This window comes from Lygodium microphyllum, chromosome 3 (genome assembly GCF_053477565.2).
Source record: "Lygodium microphyllum isolate KBCC chromosome 3, Lygodium_microphyllum_v1.1.10, whole genome shotgun sequence".
Taxonomy (NCBI): Eukaryota; Viridiplantae; Streptophyta; class Polypodiopsida; order Schizaeales; family Lygodiaceae; genus Lygodium; species Lygodium microphyllum.
Genome location: NC_141137.1, coordinates 130,562,486 through 130,586,985, shown reverse-complemented (window position 1 = coordinate 130,586,985; position 24,500 = coordinate 130,562,486). Strand labels below are relative to the sequence as shown.

General features: G+C 43.4%; 1 protein-coding gene across 1 annotated transcript in view; it reads right to left on the bottom strand.

Annotated features, from left to right (window-relative positions):
- The window catches only part of LOC148038902 (uncharacterized), a 54,536-nt gene extending 34,766 nt beyond the window's left edge, over nucleotides 1-19,770 (bottom strand). Inside the window, exons 1-2 of the mRNA XM_087674793.1 lie at nucleotides 19,531-19,770; nucleotides 19,231-19,299 (exon numbers count right to left, since the gene is read on the bottom strand). Of these exons, the coding sequence (XP_087530919.1) occupies nucleotides 19,231-19,299; nucleotides 19,531-19,629 (168 nt within the window). The 5' untranslated portion in view covers nucleotides 19,630-19,770. The remainder of the gene's footprint in view (nucleotides 1-19,230; nucleotides 19,300-19,530) is intronic.
- Between the last annotated feature and the right edge of the window lie 4,730 nt (nucleotides 19,771-24,500).

Sequence of the window (24,500 nt, the reverse complement as noted above, 5' to 3'; positions counted from 1 at the left end):
AACAGTGGAGCTACACATCACATGACTCCTATAGAGGACATCTTCCATACCCAAGCCCCTACAACCGACGGGCGCGTCCGAGTAGAAAACAACTTCTCGGTGAAGATTCAGACTCAAAGTTGTGTCAATTTTTCCACAAACAAGGGTCCGGATCTGGCTTCATTGGACAATGTATACCATGTTCCTTAACTTGGAGTGAACTTGTTTTCCGTTCAGCAGCTTTGCAAGTTGAGGTGAGCATTTTTCTTTACAACGACCACAATTAAGATCCTTGACTCTCAAACTAGTGTAGTGATTGCTTATGGTGAGACATAGCCTAATGGCCTATACCACATGACTCATTTTCTTACCAAGCCAACAATCGAGGGCTCTGTGTTCCATCGCTTTCAGGCTTCAACTTATAGATGCCATCCTCCTCATACTTTGTAGAGAGAATCTTCCTCGATCCACGATCAAGGACGCAAACAGTATCACTGTCAAACTCCACCAATAGACTAAGAGCACAAATCTTATGAACCGAAAGCAAATGATACCCCAAGCTTGGCACATGCAACACCTCGAAAGTGTGAGTACCACCACATCCATCTGGAATAAGCTGCATCTCACCCCACGCAACAATAGACACAGAAGAGCTGTCTCCAATGAGAATTTGCCCACGCGAAGGTCGCAAATGGGCAACGCCATCGGAATAAGGAGTCATGTGCCGTGAGGCACCACTGTCCACAATCCACTCTCGAGCCTGGGGAGCTGTCATCGCAGCATCAGAAGTCTTCGATGTAGAGTCCTCAATGATTGCTAAGTGTAGAAAAGCAACCGATGAGGGTACAGCCACCGCTCCAGAATCCTTAGTGTCCTTGTCTTTGTGGGAACAATCCTTCTTCTAGTGATCGGTCTTACCACAAATATGGCAAGTCGATTCCTTCTCCTCTTCCTTCTTGGATTTGTTGTCCTCGTTCTTCTTCTTTTGGTCCTTCCTCTTCTTCTGAGAGGCTTGACCAACCAATGCCTCTGATTTGGAAGCATTTTGTCCCTTCAATTGTTCCTCCTGGTCCAGGACCATAGGAAACAACTCTTCCCACACCGAAGAGTCAACTCCCGCCCTGATGCAATATGACCGGAATCAAAAGTACCGAATCGTGGCGGCAACTGGGATAGTAAAGTGATCGTCATGTCTTCGGAGAAAATAGGCTTCTCCGCATTTTGAACCTACATCCGAAGCTGCCGAAGCTTGTTGATATGTTCCCAAAGCAAAAAAGGCTTATTCACGAACAAGGTCCGCATCTACACCTCCAAAGAAACCCTCTTCATTAGGGTCATCCGGTTGTACATCTGGTCGAGCTCCAACCATATCTCTCGAGCCACCGTCAAGTGCTCGATGTGAGCTATCACGACTGTAGTGCAAGATAGAAACCAAAAAGATCGAATCCTGGCATTCAGTTTGTCCCAATGAGACTGGGCCTTGGTCAACTCCGTACGAGCATTGGAAGAGAGTTTGAACTCATCCCTCACCGAGGGCCTGTTAATCTCTTCCATCACCAATACCGCCAAATCATAAGACTCCAAAATGGCCAACATCATCACTCACCACATGCGGTGACTGTCACCATGAAGCTTTTGATCCGATGGAAGAGCTGGTAGGACAAGCACCTTCCTGTCCATTATCGCCTGGAACTCCAAATCAATCTCTGTAGACATGTTAACCTGCAATACCTACACAAACATAAAATCAGCCCCCTCTGACTGTGTAAACGCAACCTTCTAGGGTTGGTTCCTTCGCTGCCCAAACCTTCTTCACCCGCCGGAGGCAATGAAAAAGTAAAATCCACAATGGAAGGTCTCAAACGCAGCCTTCCTCCCCTTCAAACAGCAATAACCTGCAACAAATTCACGGATTAGACTCCTTTCACGCACGCCCATGCTCGCTTCAGCCTTGATCCGATGTGCAGCCCTCCTACTCGCCCTCGAATCCTGGGAATGCAGCCTTGTGTCACGCTGAAATGTCCTCTTCAAATAGATTCAGCCCTCAGTCAATCCATCTTCACCGCTCTGATTCCATGTCAAAGTGCAACGATGCAGAAGCGTAGGACAAAGACTGAGAGAGAGTGAACACAAAGAGGAGAGAGGGAGAAAAAAGGAGACATCGTAAACGCAGAAAATTTGCAATATAGTATGCTCTATAAGAGTGCAAAAATATACAAGGGGGCAAAGGAAATATCTGTGTATGTCTTTGACTTGATGACCTCGATCTCTGACAGCCCGAGCATAGTCTGTCTCAGCCAACAGATCTCAAGATCACAATCTGAAAATGAACGAATGCTGGAGTGTGCCACAAACCGGCTATAAATAGCCAAAAAATAGGAAATAACTACACCAGGTCGGCTGCATTAAATGCAGTCGACTGCAGTAAACTGGCCAACTGTGCAATAAAACTATCTGACTGCAGGCTGCCACGTGGCACCTGCGCAGTCTGCTAATGTGGCTGCTGACGTGGCATTGTCGTACTCCACTGTCCACCAACTGTTCAGGAAATGACTGTCTAACAATCACATGGCACCACAAATTTCACTCTTTATCTAGAATAGGATTTTCCAACGCCACAAACGTTGGGGCCATGGTGATCCTCAACTCCGTTACGGACTTGGCAAGGGGTGTCCAGAGGTCCACTTGACCCACAAGCTACCTAGGAGTAAAACACCAATTCCATAGTTGGCCTTGCCACCACTCGACCTTTGGCCCATGAATCGAGCAGTGCCCTTCTCAAGTTAATCTACGGTGCGATTTTGGAGATGATCCACTGGTGCAAAATATCATTTCCTTAATTAATTCATTTAAGAATCAAGCACAGTCAAGGCAATCAGCCCTAATATCATCTTCCAAGGAAACATTTCTTTATCCTCATGGCAATTTGTCATCACAGACCCCCGCCATGAATTTACCATCAATCACAAGCATTTGGAATAATCATCCAAACCACAATCCAACAATCAGATGAATGTAAAAGCATTCAGGATATTCTTAGATCAACCAGTAAACCAATTGCATTTTTCCAATGTAAGAATAGACGCGATAACATTTTCGTCTGCCACTTTGGTGTAGATACGTTTATCACACATGGATGAGTGCAATTTTCTTTTTTATAGTTTTAACTCTTGCACTTGAATATGTATCCTACAATTATAAAGATGAAATTTATCCCTTTCAATGACCTATTCTCATGCTGCATAGTATGGGATCTAATGTATTTTATGCGGGAATCAAAGCAAGCATCTAACAATTTGAAAATGTATTACTTATATTCGGTACCGTAGTTGTATTGATACTGATACCCTCGCCCGAAGCTTCGTTGTTGGTTGTGGGATTGCCATCCGCAAGTGACATTCAATGCTTAGGGGCCATCGTCTGTAAGTAGATTCGATGGATAAAGGAGAAATGAATTTGAGATGGGAGACCATAAGAGAATATGGCTTAGTCAAAGACCGAGATAGGGGGAATTGAGCTAACTCTCTCCCTCACAACCTCTCTTAGCAATGTTAAACAAAGTCGTATATTTGAGATGACCAGCCATAATGAGTCAAACATAGGCAAACTATGCAGAAAATAGTCTGCCATAGTTAGTAGTAAACAAGCCAAAACCACTCCTAAAACAAGTTGAAAATAAAAGAAACTGCTAAAATGACCAACTGCCCAGCAAATAGCAACAAAAGTACATCAAAATGACATGATTAAGCTCAGTAAATATATCATAGTCCACATAAAAAAGCTTGTCGTAATAAATCATAGTAGTGAGGAAAAGAGAGTAAACAATGAGCTAATAGTGATCCAAAGTCAAGCACGAATACCAGGTTAGATCTTGCATGAAGCAAGCATGTAATAAACACTATAGTAGCCAAGAACCATGAGTCAAACACCCAAATGTGTCAAAGCAATCGACGTCAATAGAAGGATACAAGCCTTGACATAAAGAACTCAAAGAGTAAACCAAGCTAGGTGTATGCCTAACTGATAGGGCCTAACAAAGGTCGGTGTATGCTCAAAGAGAAGACTAATCAAATCAGCCCAAAAGTATCCAATGTAGACAAGTATCTATCAAGAGCATAGACATATAGGAGATCCAAACTATCTAAAAGAGAAAGTGAAAGAATGGGAGAGCTTCTTACCCATTGCTTGCTTGCTTGAATCCTTGGTTCTTCTCCTTCACTTCAGACTTCAAGACCAACCTCTCTCAATGGAGCCGTTTTGATACCACGTCAAAAATCACGTGGTGGAAGGGCTTGCTTGAGTTTCTGTGTCAAACACACACCATACACATAAGAGGAAGCTCACTCAAGCACACAAGAAGAGAGATAGAGGCCAAAACGTTTTTTTGCTCATTTTTTCTTCTTCCACACACAATACAATGTACACAAAGTATAGGTAAGATATGAAATAGAACAATGTGGCCTACTAAGTCAAACAGTGTATATAAATCTTCCCTCTATCCAAATTGGCAATAAAAATGGAAAAGGAGAATAGGAGACAAGATTTCTCAAGAGTAAGATGAAGGTGATAAATTACTCAAACTAATGCAAAAGAAAGTTGATACAAGAACAACCTCTATACAATCTACCATATGTAGCTCCAACGAGGTCACTAGAGAATGAAGGCAAGAGAGAAAAGAACTCTAATAACCAAATGTGTAATGACCAAGTAAGAGGGCAGCCTATAAATAGAAAGCAAAACCTAGAAAACATCTAGAAAGTAGGGACACTGACAGAAAATGGACCAAACAAGACCAAACTAACCAAAATGAATCATGATTAACATTGAACGGTGCTTGTAATGCCCTTTTGTGACTCAATGTAGGGCTCACAACTAGGAGATGATCATGACCAACATCCTCCCATTGGTATTATGTCTTGTATACAAGTTTAGAGTACTACCTCACACATGTGAGACTTTATGAAAGGAGTTGGTGCCCATGGTGTTAAAATAGCAAACTAGCCGTGGGTTTTGGTGAATCTAACATGATTTCTAGGGCCTTTAGCAAGTTCTGAAGGGAAAGAGCAAGAAGGAAGGAAACAAGTGTCCTTATTGAAAAAGGGCAACCATCCCTGTTAACCCCAACACGAAGAAAACAAAAGGAAGTGGAAAAGACACAGGGCAAAGGCGGAAAAAAAGTAACCTGACTGAAGAAAGAAAAGGAAAAAAGGCCAAAAGCGCAAGGGCAACCTTAAAAGTCCAAGGCAAAGGCAAAAGGAAAAATGCGCATTTTAAAATAAAAAGGCGCACCCTGAAATCTTGTAAAAGAGCGCCGGGCTCTCACCCGTGCAATTTGTAAATGTAGACGGGCGGTGGACAGGAAGCTAGGAAGATAGAATGACAATGGGAAAAAGGGCCTAGGCTATGGCCGGCCATGTAAAAAGGGGAAAAGGGGATGACCGCCCAAAAGGGATTTAGGGTTTTGTATATAAAGTTGAAAAGTGAATGAGAAGCTCATTCTTGTGTATAGCCAAAAGTAGCTCTCCTCTTCTTCTTCTTCTTGTCTTGCTTGCTTGAGCTTGTGCTTGAGAGAGGGAGTGTGAGAGTGTGAGGGAGTTGAGTGTGTGAGAGTGAGGGACCGAGGAGGAGAAGCTCTCCATTGTCTCCTCTCTTCTTCTCTTCTCTTCTCTTCTCTTCTCTTGCTCGCGGCAATGGAGCTTAGAGCGTGGAGCTTGAGGATGGAGCTTGCTTGAAGCTTGCACTTGGATCGTGGAGCTACCGGAGTGCGCGGGAGAGGAGGTAACTCGAACGGCATCAAGGTAAGCTCGCTACACCCATAGATATGGATGGCGCGTCGGCTATGTGAGAGGTAGCCATTAGTGCTGGGCTTGAAACGCTTGAAACAATAAGCGGTCCGAGGGTCTTGGTGGTTGAGTGAAAACTCCCACATTTTGGTTCCGTTGCCGGGACAAACGGATTCAAGCCTTGAGCGCTTGCGCGCTTCGAATCGAGCATCAAAGTAAGGGGTTTCCCCCGAACCAGTGCTTGAGGTAGATAGGTAGGAAGCGAGGGGGTTGAAGATGGTATTCGATCTCCTTGGCAAGTAGGTTTGTTGCTTTCTTGAGATTTATGTTGTGGAATGAAGTAGTGTAGGTATTTACTTTATGAATTAGGTGCATTAGGGTAGGAAAAAACAAAGAAAAAGAAAAAAAAAACAAGCAAACAGTAGGGTTTTCTGTTGCTGTATAACAGGCTAAAACAGGGAAACAGGGGACCAGATTCAAGTTTCTGGGTGAGACATAGACAGGGAACTAGCTGTAAGGCTGTGCAGCGCTGGGAAAGGACCTTAAGAGGCCTGGGAGGCTAGGACAGACCTCATTTCCTTGGTTGGCCTTGTGTGTATGTGTGTGTATGTGTGTGTGAGAGAGAGAGAGAGAGAGAGCTTCTGGTTCACAAGACGAGAAAGTGCTACCCCGATTTCTAGACGACAGCGATTCGTGCTGCTCCAGGTGAGTCTGGTGCTTCCCAATAAGTGCTCTAATCAGATCTAGGAAGTCCGTGGTGATTGTGTACAGCAGACAATAAGGAGGGGTCAAACGCGTGGGAATCGCGCCCGCCGCCGGCGCAGTCGGACCAACTCGCAGTGGTCCGATTCCCAGAATCAGACCACCCGAGTTCTGAAGTCGGACCAGTCTGGTCCGATTCCCAGAATAAGACTGGCCCGATCGGACATGCCACGTGGCACTCGGACCACTCTGATTCAGACCAACCCGTCCGACTCGAACACTCGGACCACTCGGACTCAGACCAACCTGTCCGATCGGACACCTCGTCCGTTCGAAGCAATCAAACCACCAGAATCGGATCACCCTGTCCGATCCAATTCCCAGAATCGGACCACTTTGAAAATCCGACCACTTTTTTAATCCGATTTCCAGAATCGGACGTGACCAAAATCGGACCACTGGGCCGATCGGACCAACCCAAAATCGGACGTCCGATTCTGATAATCGAACTCTTGAAAATCGGACATCTGAGAATCGGACAGAAAACTGTCAAAATCGGACAAATACCTAGAACACAAATTTTAACACATCTAAACCCCGAGATTGACCTTAAAGGCTATGTAGAGCTAAAGGCACATCACAGATCCATCACCGAGCTAAAATTTAAAGCACCTAGTTCAAAATTTGGCTATAAACGGTCCTCCAAATTGTGCATGGCATTTACCATAACGGCCCTACGGGCCGGGGGGGACTGCCCCCCCCCCCCCCCCGGACCCCCGCAGAGGCCCCCTCCGCACCTCCCCCGAGTAGGTTGGAGAGAAAACGCGCGCTGTGATAGGTCCTCCAAATTGGACCCTAGCGTAGTAATGGCTCTACACGAGCATGTATTCTTACTTGCAAAAGAGCAACCAAAAGCCCATACCCGAATAGAGACAAACAGAGACCTTAGAACCTCAATGGGCCAATCTAGCCATCAAGGGCAAGAAGGCTACACCACGAGAACACAAAGACATTGTGTTCATACCATGTCTAGTCAGAGCGAAATGCAACATCAACAAGCTGCAAATGCCAAGATAACTAGACCTGACACTCTTGACGAGAGATGTACCTTGAGCAACACTGCACAGACAACCCAAGACATTGATGGAAAATCCACGTCTGGTCGTGCAGTTGAGAACTCAAGGGCATCTGTCAGAAGGCTTAAATTTACAAGCCAAGACCCGGAAGATGAAGACATAGTACCACCTGCTTATCTTAGGGTCAAACTCACCGCGAAAAGAGAGCATACTATTGATGCTCTAATTGATGAAGGAGCAGATTTTAATATCTTGACCTATGAATCATGGACCCTACTAGGCCAAACCAAAGCTCACACCAACTAGTGCAACTCTTAGCCCTTATGGGGGACACCCACAAGCACTCATAGGGAAGTGCAAAATCCTTGCGACAATTGAAACGGAAATCTTGCCTATCCTATTTCATGTTCCTCCAAAAAGTGCTAGCTGCAGGAAAGAAACCCTCCTAGGAAGACCCTTCAAAAGGGCGACCAAATGTGAGGCTGACTATGTAGCACAGAGGATACACCTGACACTACCGGGTGTGAGGATAGTCACCACCTTTAGCAAGGGTGACCTCATTGAACCTCAAGGGAAAGGCAAGGAAGGTGATGACATAACAGTCAAGCTTACAAACGAGGGCAAGGACTTGTTGGAAGAGTTGGTACAAGCACAGGTCGAACAACGAGAACCAGTGAGTGAGGCCATGCTGGAAACAAGAAGGTCAAGAGACAAGGCCAAGGACAGGGTTTGGACTCACAAATATCGTAGAAAACCACGAAAGAAGCCCAAGCCTTATAGGCGAAGGCATCAATGGAGAGCTAGCACAATGCCGCGATGGATATCCAAACCGTTGCTTCGTGCTCAAGGGTATTATGCAAGCAACCAATGGATTTGGGTACCAAAACCCCCTGCTAAACCGCCTCTATCAACTGAAGGCCAGAGTGCATCAAAAGCATTGCACAGGAGGAAATCTAAGAGAAACTCTAGGTCTCAAGGCAAGGAACCAGACATGATTGTTCGAAGGAAAGAGCCCTAGCCTAGCATTCTAAATAGACAGATGTCATACGTAACCATTGAGCAGGCACAAAAATCGTTAGTGCCCAAGGTGCCTTTGATTTCCCAAGGGGAGAACAAGCATCATAGGCACAACATTGCTCAAGGCAAGGCTAATCGCTCAACAAAGCAAATGGCACAATCATCTAATAGCCTTGAGCAAATCATTCAGCGAGTGCCAAGTCCACCTAAGAGTCCTAGATCTCCTACATCCTCTTTTTCCAAACGGACGCAGGAAGCACAACAGCGGTTGCCAAGGGAAACTGCTCAATTCCAATCTCTATCTCCATCTAAGCTTCCAAATGTCCAAGAGGCGGGACATGACGCCATCTGTAGCTCTCGACCCAAGGATATGCATGAGCAACCTAATGTGACTAGATCAACTCATGCTCGATCTACACAGATGAGTGCTCAAAGGGCAACAAAAAACACGGCCACTTCCGATCGCCCTAGGGACTTGACACCGCAATCCACCAAGGGTGGCCAGCCCACTAAACTAGCTGCTGCTACTTCCAATCAGAAATCACAGCAGTCACAGCCCTTGGCCGTGACAACTCCCCTTGTGGAACGTGTCCTTAGTAGTTTACCTGTGGAGGAGGTGTCGCAACCAAATCCCTCGACAACTCCAGCATATTCAAAGTGCCTAAAGCCTAGGACGGAGGAGTTAAACGCAAGGGAGTTGGTTGAAAAGCTAGACTCTCCGAAAAGAGCGGCAGTTGTGCCCTCACAACCGGGCAAGGCTATTCAGCAAACCACGGCTATATCCCATAAAGACACACTAGAGAAGGGAAATGCTGAGGCCCAACCAAGCACATCAACGGTCGATATAGCCCAAGGTCCTGAGCCATTAGATGCACCTGCACTAACCAAGAAAAAGAGGAGAAAGCAACGAAGACAACAACAATCACAGGTGGTTGTGGACCCCAAGAACAATGAGACGAAGAGCGCCGGAGAGCCGATGAATAACGCATCGAGTCCATCCACCTATAAACCCATTAATGCCTCTCCTAATAGCGGTGAAACCTCAGACACATCCGCGTGTTCTAAAAAATCAAAGCAGCTGTTACCATCAATAGTTGCTTGCAGCACTCTATCCACTGAGAATAGAACTCGCATTGACCAATCAAGGGTGGATACAACGTCGTCACAACAAGGTGACAAATCTATATCAATCACATCTGAGAAGAACCATGACAAAATAGCAGCAAAACCTCAAGAGAAACATGAGAACCCCAAGAGCATAAGAAATCCTAGCATTGACCAATCTTGCTCATCTAGGCCTGAGCCCCCAGCCATGCTAAAGCCTAAGGAAACTCTTAGAACTTTGCATGAGATAACAACCAAGCAAGCCCTCGTTGAACATAGAAGTGTCGCAGAATGCTTAATTGAGTTGGAGGCTAAGCTCAAAGTGGTCGCGTGTGTCTACGTCCTTGCGGACATGGGCACGATCCCCAAGGAGCAGCTTGGAGATTACTTGACCTTTCCTCTATCATGGGAAAAACAAGAACATCTTAACGGGCACTACGACAGGCTCCTGCATGAACAGATGCGACTCATCCCTGACGAGGAGGCTGACGAACTATGCTTAACCGTCACGTTCAATGAAGTGCTCTGTCGACCGAATCTCGTAGACATAGAGCTACTAAAGCGACTGTCAGCAGGCCAGAGTCAATTTGAGCAGCGTTGGTGCGAAAGCCGCGTTGTAATGGCCGAACTAGGGGCTCAGATCATGACGATCTCAGAAGAGCGATTGGCCAAATGGCGGTCTCAAAGAGACCCAACCTACGTGGCACCAACTTCCCTTCGAGTGCTCACTGACATTCGGGGTACGGACTTAGCTAGGACTAGGTTACAGGGTCCTTTGATTGATAAGGTTCTCACTGAGGAGGAGTTACATATTGCCAGTAGACTCGGTCAAGGTTCCATGCTACTCGACGTGGCAAAATATCTATCAGTATTAAGTCAGCTGCCACGAATACTAGATGCGTGTGCCACGCTCCGGTACAACCCCGAGTTCTACACTTGGTTCTTATCCTCGTAAAGTGACATGGATTCATAAATATGTATATAAATAAACACTGCTTTTTGTGTCACCGTGTATAAAAAATGACAACACACACAAGTAATGATAGTCAAGCGCAAGGAGAAGAGTTGGTTCTAACAGGCTAACCTCCTCAAGTCCTCTTCTCATCACATATTTAAAAGCCGTGTGACCATTCCCACCTCCAAGTGAAGGGCATGCAACCCACGTTACCGCCATAGAAAGCCTTGACCAACAACACGGATGGTGTAGACAGGGTGCAGCCCCTTTCTATACACCTTCCCTTTTTGGTCTATCCTTCCGAGGATGTGCCCTATCCCACTCCATGACAACCGGTCCACACAACTTAGCATAAGCCAATATTGGCTAATGGCTGGAGGCAACACGAACATCATCGTGGGGGCCATCCCTTTACGACGAAACACTGCATGCCTCACCCCTCCCCTTCTTGTCATATGCACTTCATAAACCACACTAAAATCCCTTCCATGCAAACAGTTGTATCCTGTATCAAGGTCTAAACCCTTGGATTGCGTCTTGCATGTTTCCTTTTGCGGCGGAACGCATGGAGAATCATGGAGATCTAGCATGCAAAGACGCTCTTCGCAGAAGGCGGGAGCATGTGGCACGTGCCCCTCCACCGGAGCGCTATGTGCCCACCATCAAGAGGTATGCCAAGAAGCGAGGCCCTAAGCGACACTGCCCAGAGCGACGGCCGAAGAATCCCCGAGTCAAGAAAGTCGAGACTCCAAACGCGCAACAGGTGGCAGCACTAGTGGCATGAACTCCCAGCTCCTGCTCGGGCCCCAGATGCTCAAAGGCAGAAAGGGCAGCTTGGGAAAGAGAAGAATTTAATGAATTATTTAAAGATATTCTGGAGACGATAGCGGGCCGGGATTACACCATTCATGTCCCGGCCGACATGTTCCCTGCTCACCCCCACGGGAGCCCCACACCAGCAGAGCCTCAATCACCCGACCACCCAGACTCGCCTCACCTCGTACAAATCGAGTAGCCCATGATACATAAAGGGCTTATCAAATGATAACTGGTCATAACTTTTTGTTTTTGAATGGTTAAGTGTTCCCGACTTGTTAAGTGTTGGCATGTTCCCGAATTGTACGAACTTTTCATATCTGCGTTTAATATATTTCACGTCTTTAGCAAAAGAAAAAACTAATCAAGCGCAGGTGATAAATATCTAAGTCAACACCATAGAATTCCGATAAGTGAGGTCTCCTTGCATTACACTGGTTTATTATAGTTGCGGCATATACAATGCATGTACTCTCATGAAGCGACAAGTGGATACAGGATGGGACAGATCTTTGGGCGAAAGCGTTCAATGCTCGATCACCGCAAGACCATCAACTCCCCAAGGAGCCGTGGCAAAGCCACCCTGCCGAAATCACGAATCACCCTTGCCAACCGCCCACATTGCATGGCCCAAAACACATTCTTGGGCCACGCCTCCTTTCTGGGTCAAGCTCTATAGTTGGCTCACGGCAGTCGTTACCTCAATTGTACCCACATCGCATGTGCCGCAAGGAGGGTTGCAATATCTCAAGTGTATCTCCCCCTTTCGCCAACTGCTTCTCTAACAACGAGGCTAGGGCACAATCATCATTGTACTATCCATTTTCTGAGCCTTCGAAGCTTGACATTTTCCAACCCATTGAAAGGCTGATAGCCTCAACATATTGTAATGGTTGTACTCAGGCAAATCAAAAAAAAAAAAAAAGGACAAAGAAATAAATGAAAAGATAAAAAGCACCCACGATCACAGCACAGCACCTAGGGATCCTCAAATTAGGTACGTCTGGTGACCTTGGTCGACCGGCTTCGTCCCTAGTCCCCTAGCCCCTTACAATCACCCACAATTGTTCAGGGCACATCAAGGGCAGGACATACCTGGGGAGCTTGTCTCGCATAGAATTAGACCTATCACCCTGACCCACTTGCACAATTTTCTTTTGCACTCTGCCTTAGTACCATTGCAATCAGTGGTGATAAGCACCGCACGATTGGCCATGAAAAGTACACCATACTCATCAAGCAAGTCCAACAGTTTCCAGCTACTGAAAGTGCGGTGTCCTTGTATTCAATTACGCTACATCGTGCAGTCACAATGCAAAGGATGTCTCATATACCTTCACGTGTACTCCTTCTCCACATGGACAACTTTGCTTCATCCACGCATTGTTATGAGAAACTAGCCCACGGTCTTCTAACTATGTAATATCTAAGTATGCACGAGCACTCACATAATATCTGTACCGAAGTATACCACAGTTGGGTCATCAAGTGCAGGATAATACTCTAGGCTTGCTTAGAGTTCGACCTATCTCCCAAACTAATCAAAATATGTCTTGTGCACGATGAGAAGCCTAGCACTACCCCTTAAGGAGAGACCACATGTGAGGTTTTCCAATTGCAGGTATAAGGTGTTGTTCGCTCTTCATCAACACTCAACTTTGAATGCTTGTCCCTTACCATCCAACAAGCCCGCAAAGAATCGTCATGTACAGAATCCCCAACAAACCAACACTTAAGCTGGCCATCAATGCAATCCCCAACACAGCATAGCCCTACCACCAACTCCAACAACCTTCCACCAGCAAAAGGAAGTGGAAAAGACGCAGGACAAAGGCGGAAAAAAGATAGCCCGACTGAAGAAAGAAAAGAAGAAAATGCCAAAAGCGCAAGGGTAACCTTAAAAGTCCAAGGCAAAGGCAAAAGGGGAAATGCGCATTTTAAAATAAAAAGGCGCACCCTGAAATCTTGTAAAAGAGCGCCGGGCTCTCACCCGTGCAATTTGTAAATGTAGACGGGCAGTGGACAGGAAGCTAGGAAGATAGGACAATGGAAAAAAGGGCCTAGGCTATGGCCGGCCATGTAAAAAGGGGAAAAGGGGATGACCGCCCAAAAGGGATTTAGGGTTTTGTATATAAAGTTGAAAAGTGAATGAGAAGCTCATTCTTGTGTGTGGCCAAAAGTAGCTCTCCTCTTCTTCTTCTTCTTCTTCTTCTTGTCTTGCTTGCTTGAGGGAGAGAGTGTGAGAGTGTGAGTGTGTGAGGGTGAGGGACCGAGGAGGAGAAGCTCTCCATCGTCTCCTCTCTTCTTCTCTTCTCTTCTCTTCTCTTCTCTTGCTCGCGGCAATGGAGCTTGGAGCGTGGAGCTTGAGGATGGAGCTTGCTTGAAGCTTGCACTTGGATCGTGGAGCTACCGGAGTGCGTGGGAGAGGAGGTAACTCGAACGGCATCAAGGTAAGCTCACTACACCCGTAGATATGGATGGCGCATCAGCTATGTGAGAGGTAGCCATTAGTGCTCGGCTTGGAACGCTTGAAACAATAAGCGGTCCGAGGGTCTTGGCGGTTGAGTGAAAGCTCCCACAATCCCAACTTTGTCCATTGAAGGGGTTTAAGACCACAGGGAAGGATACTTCGTCCACAGCCATCCATATTGACCACAAAAGAGTCTATGTTTGTTACTCTTCATGATGTAGAGGCTTTTGCTTCGGCTACTTCAAAGCCAAAGTCATGATTGGTGGATAATGGCAAGTCATGATTGGTGGATAATGGCACCACTACTCACATGTCTCCACAAAGGGATTGGTTTCAAGATCTACATGATAGAGGAGGATTGATCACCATTGGTGATGAGCTTTTTGGAGGTCTATTCAAGGCCTCTCCGCTTCCATTGGCCTTTGATGGCCTCCCATTGGATCAAGCTTTCATATGGAGAAGGGGTCTTACTCATTGGCCGGCATTCTTCATAAACGGACTTCATCGGCAATGGCATTCCTCTTACAAACTGCCACCCTTCTTGGATCTAAGAGGGGTTGTTAGTAATCATGTGTCATGTACAACCATCTCCTATATGTGAGCCTCAGTTTGAGTCATATGAGGACATTAGGAGCTCTAACAATGTGATTCTCATTTATGTGATTTAGACACTATACATGGAGGCATTATCAGTGCATTTCGTTTTTGGTACAGTGACTATTTTAGTCAATTGGGTGGCTAACCTCGGTACCCACATTTTGGGCCTAGCTAGCTTATATGCCACTTGTGGCCTCAATTTGCCTATTTATAGGCAGCTTGCCCCTTCACTCCATTCATCCATCAAATCATCTTTTCAGCTAGCCTCCGTCGTCATTATCTTCATCCCCTACCTTTGTATGGCGCCCACGTTAACACCTAGAGCTACAAGTTGGCATAACAAAGATCAACCATTGTATCATTCTATCTCATTCAGATTGTACCTTCATTCTCTACGTTCCTTCTCTCTTTCTCACTCCATGTTTACTTTCCTTTAAATTGTGCACTCTCACATGGTATCATTCACTGTGGTGGAAGCCGGAGTCTATGAAGAAGGGCAACTGTCCACGATTACTAGCTGAACATTATGAAAAAGTGTTGTACACCCTAGGTTTTCATCAAATCTAAGCTAGGTGGCCTATTTTCTCCCTCTCCTAGTTGCGTCTACTGCTCAACAGACATTAACAACCTATGTGTTTTTAGGGAAAATGTATTCAAACATGTCAGTCTGACTTTTGAACCACTGAAGCATTAAATTCAGCCTCCAACCTCAAGGCAAATGCATGCCAAAGATTAGGGTTTCTGGACACTGGACAATAGGTTTAAAGGTCTGAATTACTTCAATTTAACAATGAATTGAAGGTGCATTTGTTAGGGCAAAGCTCTAAGATTGTTGGACAATCATAGCTGAGGTCTCATTCGATGAATCAAATCAGTCTGGGACCGAGATTCATGAAAATTCCTCATTGATTGTAGCATGGGAGCAATGAGAGATGGTGGATGTCTTTCTCAATGTCATGTTGATCAACAATCTGCAACTATGTTTTCAATTTTTTCCAACCACCCACATAATTCTAGCAGTTTTAATTCTATTGCCTTCTATTCGGGCTGTCCCAGACTTGTTCAGCACTAATCCAAACTCTCCAAATTTGTGTTTGTTGCGGGATCCATATAGAGGACAACACACTCTCCAACTCACTCTTTGCCGCCCTGACCCTAGAGACAGGAGTTCAAGGTTTTGTATTCGCCCTACATAGTGTGTTTACTACATGAGCATTGTATTGATTCATTATTCTTCATTCATCTTTTGAGTTCATCATCTCTAAGTTACCCTAACCCTATTGAGTTCTTTTATTAGGCTTTATCATACAATTGTATTTGTTATTTGTAGACAAGTATTTCTCTATATGATATAAGAGCTAGCTAGGTACTCACTGAAGAAACCTAGGCTTTTCATTGGAAAGCTCGCCATCAAAAATAGGATCTCAGAGGGGAAGTTGCCTTCCAATAATATGTTGTTTCAATCTCCAAAGCAACCTACACTGAGAATTGAGCAAGAGTGGGCTTCATAGCCTGCTCTCGAGGCTCCGACACTGGAGAGACATCAAACTACCATGGAGTCTATAGACCATACGAGATTTCATGAGGTTCTTCTCAATCCTCATACATAGAGCCCAACAACAACTAGAAGGTAATGTTGATTATTCCCCTTTAGATTTGAAGAACAGATCTATTGACTTTGCAAAAAGAACAAAACCTCCACTCAAGATTGACCATCCTATCGAAGAAACCAACACAAAGTACAAGCTTACTTTTTCTTCTCCTCCATCTACTCTTATGTCAAGTATACTCGTTTTTGCTTCTATATTAGTACTTGTCGTTTCTACTTCATTGAACAACTCACCACCATTTTAGTCTACTGTAGCTGCTCACATTATTACATAAAGAGCTACCAATTCATGCTTCTTGACTATTTTATGTACTTTGATCTTAGATTATCATCTATTTTAGATCTTATGTTCCATTTCAATGTAATCAATCTATCATCTATGGAAAAGACTATCATATTTTGCAACTTGTACATGCATTTTTTTGAAGAGCTTTTATATAATATATGAATGAATAATTTAAAATGTTGAATCGTGGATACTATAGAAGTCATTTCCCTTATGTTCTTGTTTTCTCTGGGGCACCATTTCCATTCTCATTCCCATTTCATTAATACTATGTATAGCTCATCACTCTAGCCTTGTACTTAGATCCTATTTATGGAGGATATTGAATTCCCCCCCTTACTCTCATTACATGCAATGATTAAAAAAACAAAACAAAAAAGAAAAGACCCTAAATAGGGCTCTCTTAAAGAAGATATACATCGCCTCAATGGTCTTGGTAGGTTGGGCATTTAGTGTGCACCCATAGACCGATCCTCAAGCTACTTTGGGGTGAGATCTTTCAATTATGAAAAAAGGGTGGAGATGTGACTTGCACACCATCTTGGGCACAACCCTTTTTGGGCCTAAGATGGGGTGTTGAGTCACTCATGTCAAGGTTTGCACTCAAACATAATGGTGCATTAATCACTAATTCAGACTCCTTAAATCAGCCCCAAAGGGTATTAATAGAGGGTGGAGATGTGGCTAGCACCCCATCTTGGGCGCAATCCTTTTTGGGCCTATGAGGGGGTGTCAAGCCACTCATGTTAGTGTTTGCACTCAAACATAATGGTGCATTAATCACTAATTCACGCTCCTTAAAACAGCCCCAAAAGGCCATTAATGCTAAATTACCAAAAATAAATGGCTTTATTTTTTATAGTAGGAAAACAAATGCACCCCTGATCCTCCATAAATAGAAGTCTTGTGTTTATACATCCTTCATCCCTCAGCCATTCCACCAAGCTATCATCAGCCCTTGTCAAGCTCACTGCTGTCTACACCGCTCTTCCAATGGATACCTCAAACTCATGGAGCTCTTCTAAGTGCTGCCTCGGCTTCCAGCCCAGTCACATTAGCCAGGCAACTTGCTCTTTCCTTCCATACCAGCTTTGTTTTCTGCCACACTGCTGCCACCAGCTGATTTGAGTACTACAGCAGATTGTGGAGATCATCCCTACTTACATTTGCTATTGTATTGGGCCACCCTGCTGTGGGAGAGACTCCAACTGCTGTAGCCCTCAGTTCTACCCTGCGTTTAAAGCAATAGAGGTCACATACAGCTGCTGACATCAGCATTTTCTTGTGTGGCAAGCCACCCTGCTGCTACCCAGAGTTTATTCCAGACAATTCAATTGGCATCATCATTGAACACACTGATCTACATTTCCAGCCATCTGGGCACCTACACTGCTGCCACCTACACTAATACATCTTTAGAACTGCTGCTGGCTTTTCACAATCCGTTCAAGTACAACATACTCCAAGACCCACTACTTCAGCCGCCTCTGCCCTGCTCCTAGATACACAGAGGTTCAAGGCACACTGATTGTATTATCATTCATTCATACATTCACTAGCATTCAGCTTCTTCAGATTGTGTTCTCTATGTTCTCATACATTTTCCCATTTCTGCATTTGCCATACCGTTTCTTTACAAAACCCTGCCCCACTTTTTGAAGGGAGATGCTCACCTTCTTCCCATGCTCCAGTCTTCAAAGCACCTTCATGTCAAAGTTCCACGATTTAACATTGAATAGCAGCTAATTCTTTTGGCCCTGATTCACTTTTGAACATTGGCACACACCCTCCACTTTCATTTGGGGTTCTCAATCTTCACTATTGGGGTTCTCAATCTTCACTATTTTACCAAAATGTCGTTTAGCTCCATTTTAGGCACATCTCTTGTTAGGGCAACTTTGTGAGTTGAAATGAGTGATGGAGCATTTCTTGTTTGGGAATCTTTTGTCATGGGACCCCAAAGTTTTACCAACTTTTAACAGATTGACACACCTAGAGTTGTGTCACATCATCAAATATATGGAGACTATAACTCATTTTACACAGTTATGTCCACTCACATTATAGATCGTTTTCCCTCCATCTAAGCTCTACACTATCTTCTTTCCATCATCCTAAATCGAGAGTGAGTGAATGAAGGTTACTTGTTTTAAGTTTTCTTTCACATCCATCATTTATTTATTTACACCTTCAGTCCGGTCAATGCTCTCTGGCCATTTCCAAGTTATAACAATAGATGAGAGACGCTCCAAATGAATAAACCTATCATAGCATTAACATTCATCCCACCGCACATGGCAACTCCAGTCAAACTTCTGCCACCTTACCCACAGCAACTGCCACTGCTTTCATAATTTATGTTCCAAGTTTTCCTTCACATTTTGCAACAACTCAGCAAGGAATTCCTTATAATTAGCCTTTAGGGGCTCGATCTAGAACCATAAATGGTCTTCTGTCCTTAGGTATCCAAGATAACCTTAAAGGGAATGTCTGCTGCCATCTCTAGATTATCACAACTTTCAGGACCGAGAAGGGCCCCACAAAAGAAAGGTTAGATCAATTACAGAGCTATTGTCCGTGACTTAGTTCACAATCTCCATGCACCTAGCAGTCATTGCATTGTTCGTGTTCAAACTGGCCATTCACTCCCTGTTATTATAAAGACCTGCCAAGTCACAGCAGTGAAAACCTAACCGTTGATAATCGGGCAAAAGAACGACCAAAACACACACACACACACACACTCTCTCTCTCTCTCTCTCTCTCTCTCTCTCTCTCTCTCTCTCTCTCTCTCTCTCTCTCTCTCTCTCTCTCTCTCTCTCTCTCTCTCTCTCACCTGCCATTTTGAGAGTGCCGTTTCTGTGGCGAGGCCGAAATATCCGGAAGGTTCATCTGAGGAGAAGCCCTGCACAAAACTTTCAAAATAAATAACATTCTGTGGAGAGAAGCAAGACGACTGCGTTATACTTGAACGATGAGATCATGTTGCATTGCAGACTCTCAGCTCCAATTCTAATCTACTCGTGAATGCAAGCCATTCTCAATTTAAGCTTTCGTGTTGCAAACCGTGGAATTTGAGCTTCATGTGAGAGGGCTATGAACAAGAAAACGTATAGAAGCTGGCAAAAGCAGTTACCTCGACTTTAAGGTATTGCTGGAGGCAGGCGACATCACTGCCATAGCTGCCGCGGCTTAGATCTCTGTGGAAATAGCAGAACTCCCCATTCTCATTCATACTTGCGCAATGTAGTTTACGACGACGCTTCCACCATCTCTAAAGTGCTTGGCCTCAGTTGTGTCACTTCGGTGGAAAACAAATCGTTGCCCATCCCATACTCAGCATTTTGACGAAAATTTCCGAATATGTGCTACTTGCTCTTTAAAAATGCGAGCTGTGTCTAAGGCCGGTGTCACAAAGCCTTAGATGGCCAGTTCAGTGTCCAAAATGAAGGAGCATTCAGTAGTTGTGGTGACGTGTGATTGGCTTCCCAATATTCAGGTGACAAATAGATGTGGTCTCTCCCGCCCATGGGTCAAGCGCACGCCCAAGTGTAACTAGCCTAAGTTCTACCCTCCTCAAAGCTAGACTAGACTTTAAAATACCACACGAAATTGAAGCTTCTAAGCTACAATTGTACATGTGATCTGGGAAAGCAAACAAACCCACTAAAGAGATGTTTAATCTCTTATAAAAAAGGAAGTATATTCTGGCTTATGACAATGGTTTCAAGCCAACAAGAGCCTAACTCCTCTTAGGGATTTCTTTGTTTTGATTTTTAGTTTCCCTCCTTATGATGGATAGGATTGAAATGATCTCCTTACCATAGTTGCATTCTTATATCAAGACTTTCACTTTGTACAAGGTAAGTGACACCAATGACTCTCTCAAGAAGGGCAAAAGTCATGGACTTGATGATCTTCCTAATGAACTCTAGCAAGCCTTCAACAATGTCTTAATCCCTCCTCCAAAGTAGAGAGAATTCACAAGCCCAATCACATCAGGGGGGGAGTCATGGGAGTGGAACCCCAATCCCCCACTAACACGTGGTAGGTTTGTAGGTTTTAGCATGGGTAGTGGGGGCTCCCTAAATTTTCAGACCCCCACTAAAACCCTTAACAGGGCTAGTGGTAAGCTAGGGTTTGTAGCATTTGGAGCAGCATAACCTTTTATCATTTGTTGTCGTACATGTTAATGCACCAAATGTCTATTTTTATCTACTAATGTGCATGGTCAATCATGGGGTGTTCTTTGTGTAGACCAATAGCAAGTACTCTCTTTCTACCACCCATCGTCAAACTTCAAGTGCACCACCATGTTCCGTTCCTTTTGCATTGTTTTTTTGTACTTTCCTTTTCTTCATTATGACATTTTGCAATATCCTCTTTTATTTTACAAGCTATTTTTGTTACGAGTCATTGTTTATGTAAATTCCAAACAACCAATCAACATGTCTTTCAATAATTCATAGCTCAATCCATTCATATGGACTGAATTATTTTTAAAATATTGTTTACTTAATTTGAATTTTTTGTCCCATGCTTAATTAATGTCAATCCAATGTGTTTTCATTACTTATGAGTTATGTATGATTCTCTAAATTTTAATTCGTCACTTCCAAGTTATCTCTATTTCTTTCCTAAGTGCACTACAAGGGATGAGGGGAATACCAACAAAAAGTTCCAATATGTGCCCAAAAACATTCTTATTGATGGAACATGCATTGATATACACATTGTATTTACTCTTTAATACACCGATGCATATTCCACCATGTATTCCAATACAAATTAAACAATTATCAAATGCATGTTTCCACAAATATACTTAACATATTCTAAAATCACTTTAGTCGAGATTTCCTTGTTCTACTCATTATTACCACAGTCGATTGACAAGGTGAGTACTCTCACACCCTGCTATTCTCTTTTTTTCCACTTCCATGGTAGTTTTTTGAGAGCTTTATGTATGAACGTGCAATGCATGTTTACACAAATGAAAGTTTGTGTTTTCTTTGGATTGAGAGAGAGAGGGACAAGGGTTGGGGGGAGGGGGGTGTTGTGTGTGGAGAGATGGAGGAAGGAAAGGGAGAAGAGATGGAGGGATGAGTGAAAAGGGAGGGAGAGAGGGGAGAGGAGAGAGGAGAGAGGAGAGAGAGTAGAGAGATAGTTTCAAGCAAGAGACTTGTCATCACATGGACACCTATATCTTCAAGCCTACTCAAGTATGTACACAAAGAACTTTTAAATTATGAGTTTAATATGATATGAATATTAGTTATTATTTTAATAAATTAAATAAATAAATATCTTTAATATAAAAGTAAAATATTTTATATTATTTATTCAATATGAAATGAATGTTTATTAATTTAACATACTAAATAATTACTGATTTATTTAATAAAAAAGAAAAAAGAGGAGAGCACGAAGAGAGTACAGAGGAGAGAAAAGAAGAGAGAGAGAGAGAGAGAGATAGAAAGAGAAAAGAGAAAGTAGTTTATTTTTTGCTATTACAAATAACTTTTGGGTCAATATTTTCTCAGCAAACAACTTTTTTTATCACTCCCATTGCAAATGGAGTCAATCCAATTACTCAAGGGCAAGTTAGAGGTAGTTGGGTGAGCTTAAATTTATCCAAGGGTGAGCCTTATCTTTAGGTATTTGTATACCATGCGAATGAAGTGATTTAGAAGCAAAGATAGAGTTCTATAATCTCCACACAAGGCTTTGCAGCTCGGCTAAGCTTGCAAAATCTTTGCAAGTAGTTTATCAAGGTGTGGAAGTTATTTTCAAAGTTCTCAAATGATTTCTATATTCAACGTTAAAAAAGTATTTTGACAAGGATATTGCTCTAGAGAAAGCACCTTCCCATCTTTCTTGTGTTTAGATATTTGCAATCACACATATTGTAGCCTCTTTGTATGAGGTAGTTTTGGGCTTAGGACATGCAAGTAGACTGAATCCCATATGCACAGAGAGGAAAACTGTAGCCATCCAACAGCTATAAAGCATTGTACTTGGCTACCACTTTTCATATGGAATGAATACAATATCATGATGCTTTGTACTTTCACTTAGTGTCTTTGTCCTTGTCAATCCATTACACAAGATTGTCTTTATGAGTCCAAGCTTCCATCTTGGAACCTAACTCACTTGTGTAATAGTTGGCCTCTCCTTGTCTATGTCAACATGATTCTTGTCTTCATTTTCCATCCTCCATAGCTCCTTCCATGCTTTAGATCCGTGCTTTTTACATCTTGCATAGCAACTCGCAAGCTTGGGACAAAGAATTCAACTAGCATAATTGCAACAATGACATAGACTAGTTTAAAGGGGCTTTGACCAATCACAGTCCTATAGGTTGTGTGATAAGCCCACATCGCTACCATGAGTCTCTTATCCTAATCACTTCAAGAAGTGGAGACTATTTTGGTTAGCATGTTTAGTAGGATTTGTTTGTAGCTTTAGCTTGATATGGTTTGGACTAATGTGTATGAGAGTGTGTAAATGCAAAGAATAAAACAAAAATCAAAATATTGAGTGGGCCAAGTGTCTCCTAGTCATAGGTCTATTGATAGACCTTGGAGTGGTACATTACATATAGTCACAAGTCATTCCACCAAGTATATCACATGTGCTAGGAAAAGGCAAGGCAAAAGTTGGGAACCCACCTCTTATTGACTGATATACAGTTATGTTTAAAGGGAGAAGGAAGAGTAAAGAGAGAGAAAGAGAGTAGAGGGAGAGCGAAGAGGATGAAGAGTGAGAGAAAAGAGAGTAGAGATAGGAGAGTAGAAAGAGAGTAGGGAGAAGAGAAAGCATAATAGAGAGAGGAGAGAGGATAGAGGAAAGAGGGAGTAGAGAGAGGAGAGAGAAAAGAGGGTAGAGGGAGTGGAGAGGAGAGGAGAGAAAAGGTATAGTGGAAGGAGAGGGGAGAGAGAATAGTAGCAAGAGGAGAGAAAAACAAAGAAAGAAGATTAGAGAGAGAAAATAGTAAAGAGAGTAGAGAGAGAGAGAGGAGAAAAAGGAACATAGGAGAGAGGATATTAGAAAGACAGTAGAGAGAGTAGAGTAGAAAGAGAGGATAGAGAGAGAAATGAGTGGTGACAAGGAAGAAGAGAGAGAGAGTAAGAGGATCAGAGAAAAAATAAAGTAGGGGGAAGAGAGAGACAAGCATAGTAGAAAGCTACTAGAGAGAGGAGAGTAGAAAGAGAGGAGAGAGAGATATAGAAAATAGAGCATGGAAAGGATAGAGAAAATAAGAATAAAGAGAGAATAGTAGGGACAAGAGAGAGAAAGTAGAGTAGAAAGAATAGTGCAAGGGAGGAGAGAGAAACTAGAGTAGAGAGTAGAGTAGAATAAGAGGATAAAGAGAGAGTGAGAAGAGGAGAGAAAGGAGTAGAGAGAGGAGGGAGAAATAAAGGGTAGAGAGAGTAGAGGGAGAGGAGAGAGAGTTTGCATCAATGTTTTCCATTCATGACATGTTCATATAGGGTTTATCAAAGCTGTGCATGTTGACTACCAATTTGGATGTTTGCTAGGTTCTTGCACTAAAGATGGGACTGCTTACAATGGCCACAATCCTTAATAGGTAGTAGAGAGAGAGAATATCATTAAACATGTGTGTTGTTGCACAAGAAAATCCAAGAAGATTATGTGCATACACCAAGATAAGATTCTGTTGTTTGAAAATATAACTTGCAATACCAAGTGCTAAGCTTACCTCAATATCTTTAAGCATAAACTCGATATAATGAAGACTGTTTGATGATGATAAGGTAGAACAAGTGGAGATTTGCTTTATGCTTGAGACTATCATGGTATGATTGATGCTAAGTGTCATAGGTTTCTTCTCTTGTGGGAAGATTGTCACTTGGTTGAGCTACAACTGATATTAAGCCTAATGAAGAGAGGGAGAAGGAGCAATATAGAGATAGAGAAGAGGAAGTGCACTAGACATACTCATGACTTTATTCTTGCAAGTTAATGAGAGTTTTGACACTTTGAGCTAGGGTACAATTGTCTCTAGCACATAGATTTTCAGGCGATTACATGTAGATGCACATAGATTTTCAGACGATTACATGTAGACATTCATTGTAAAAC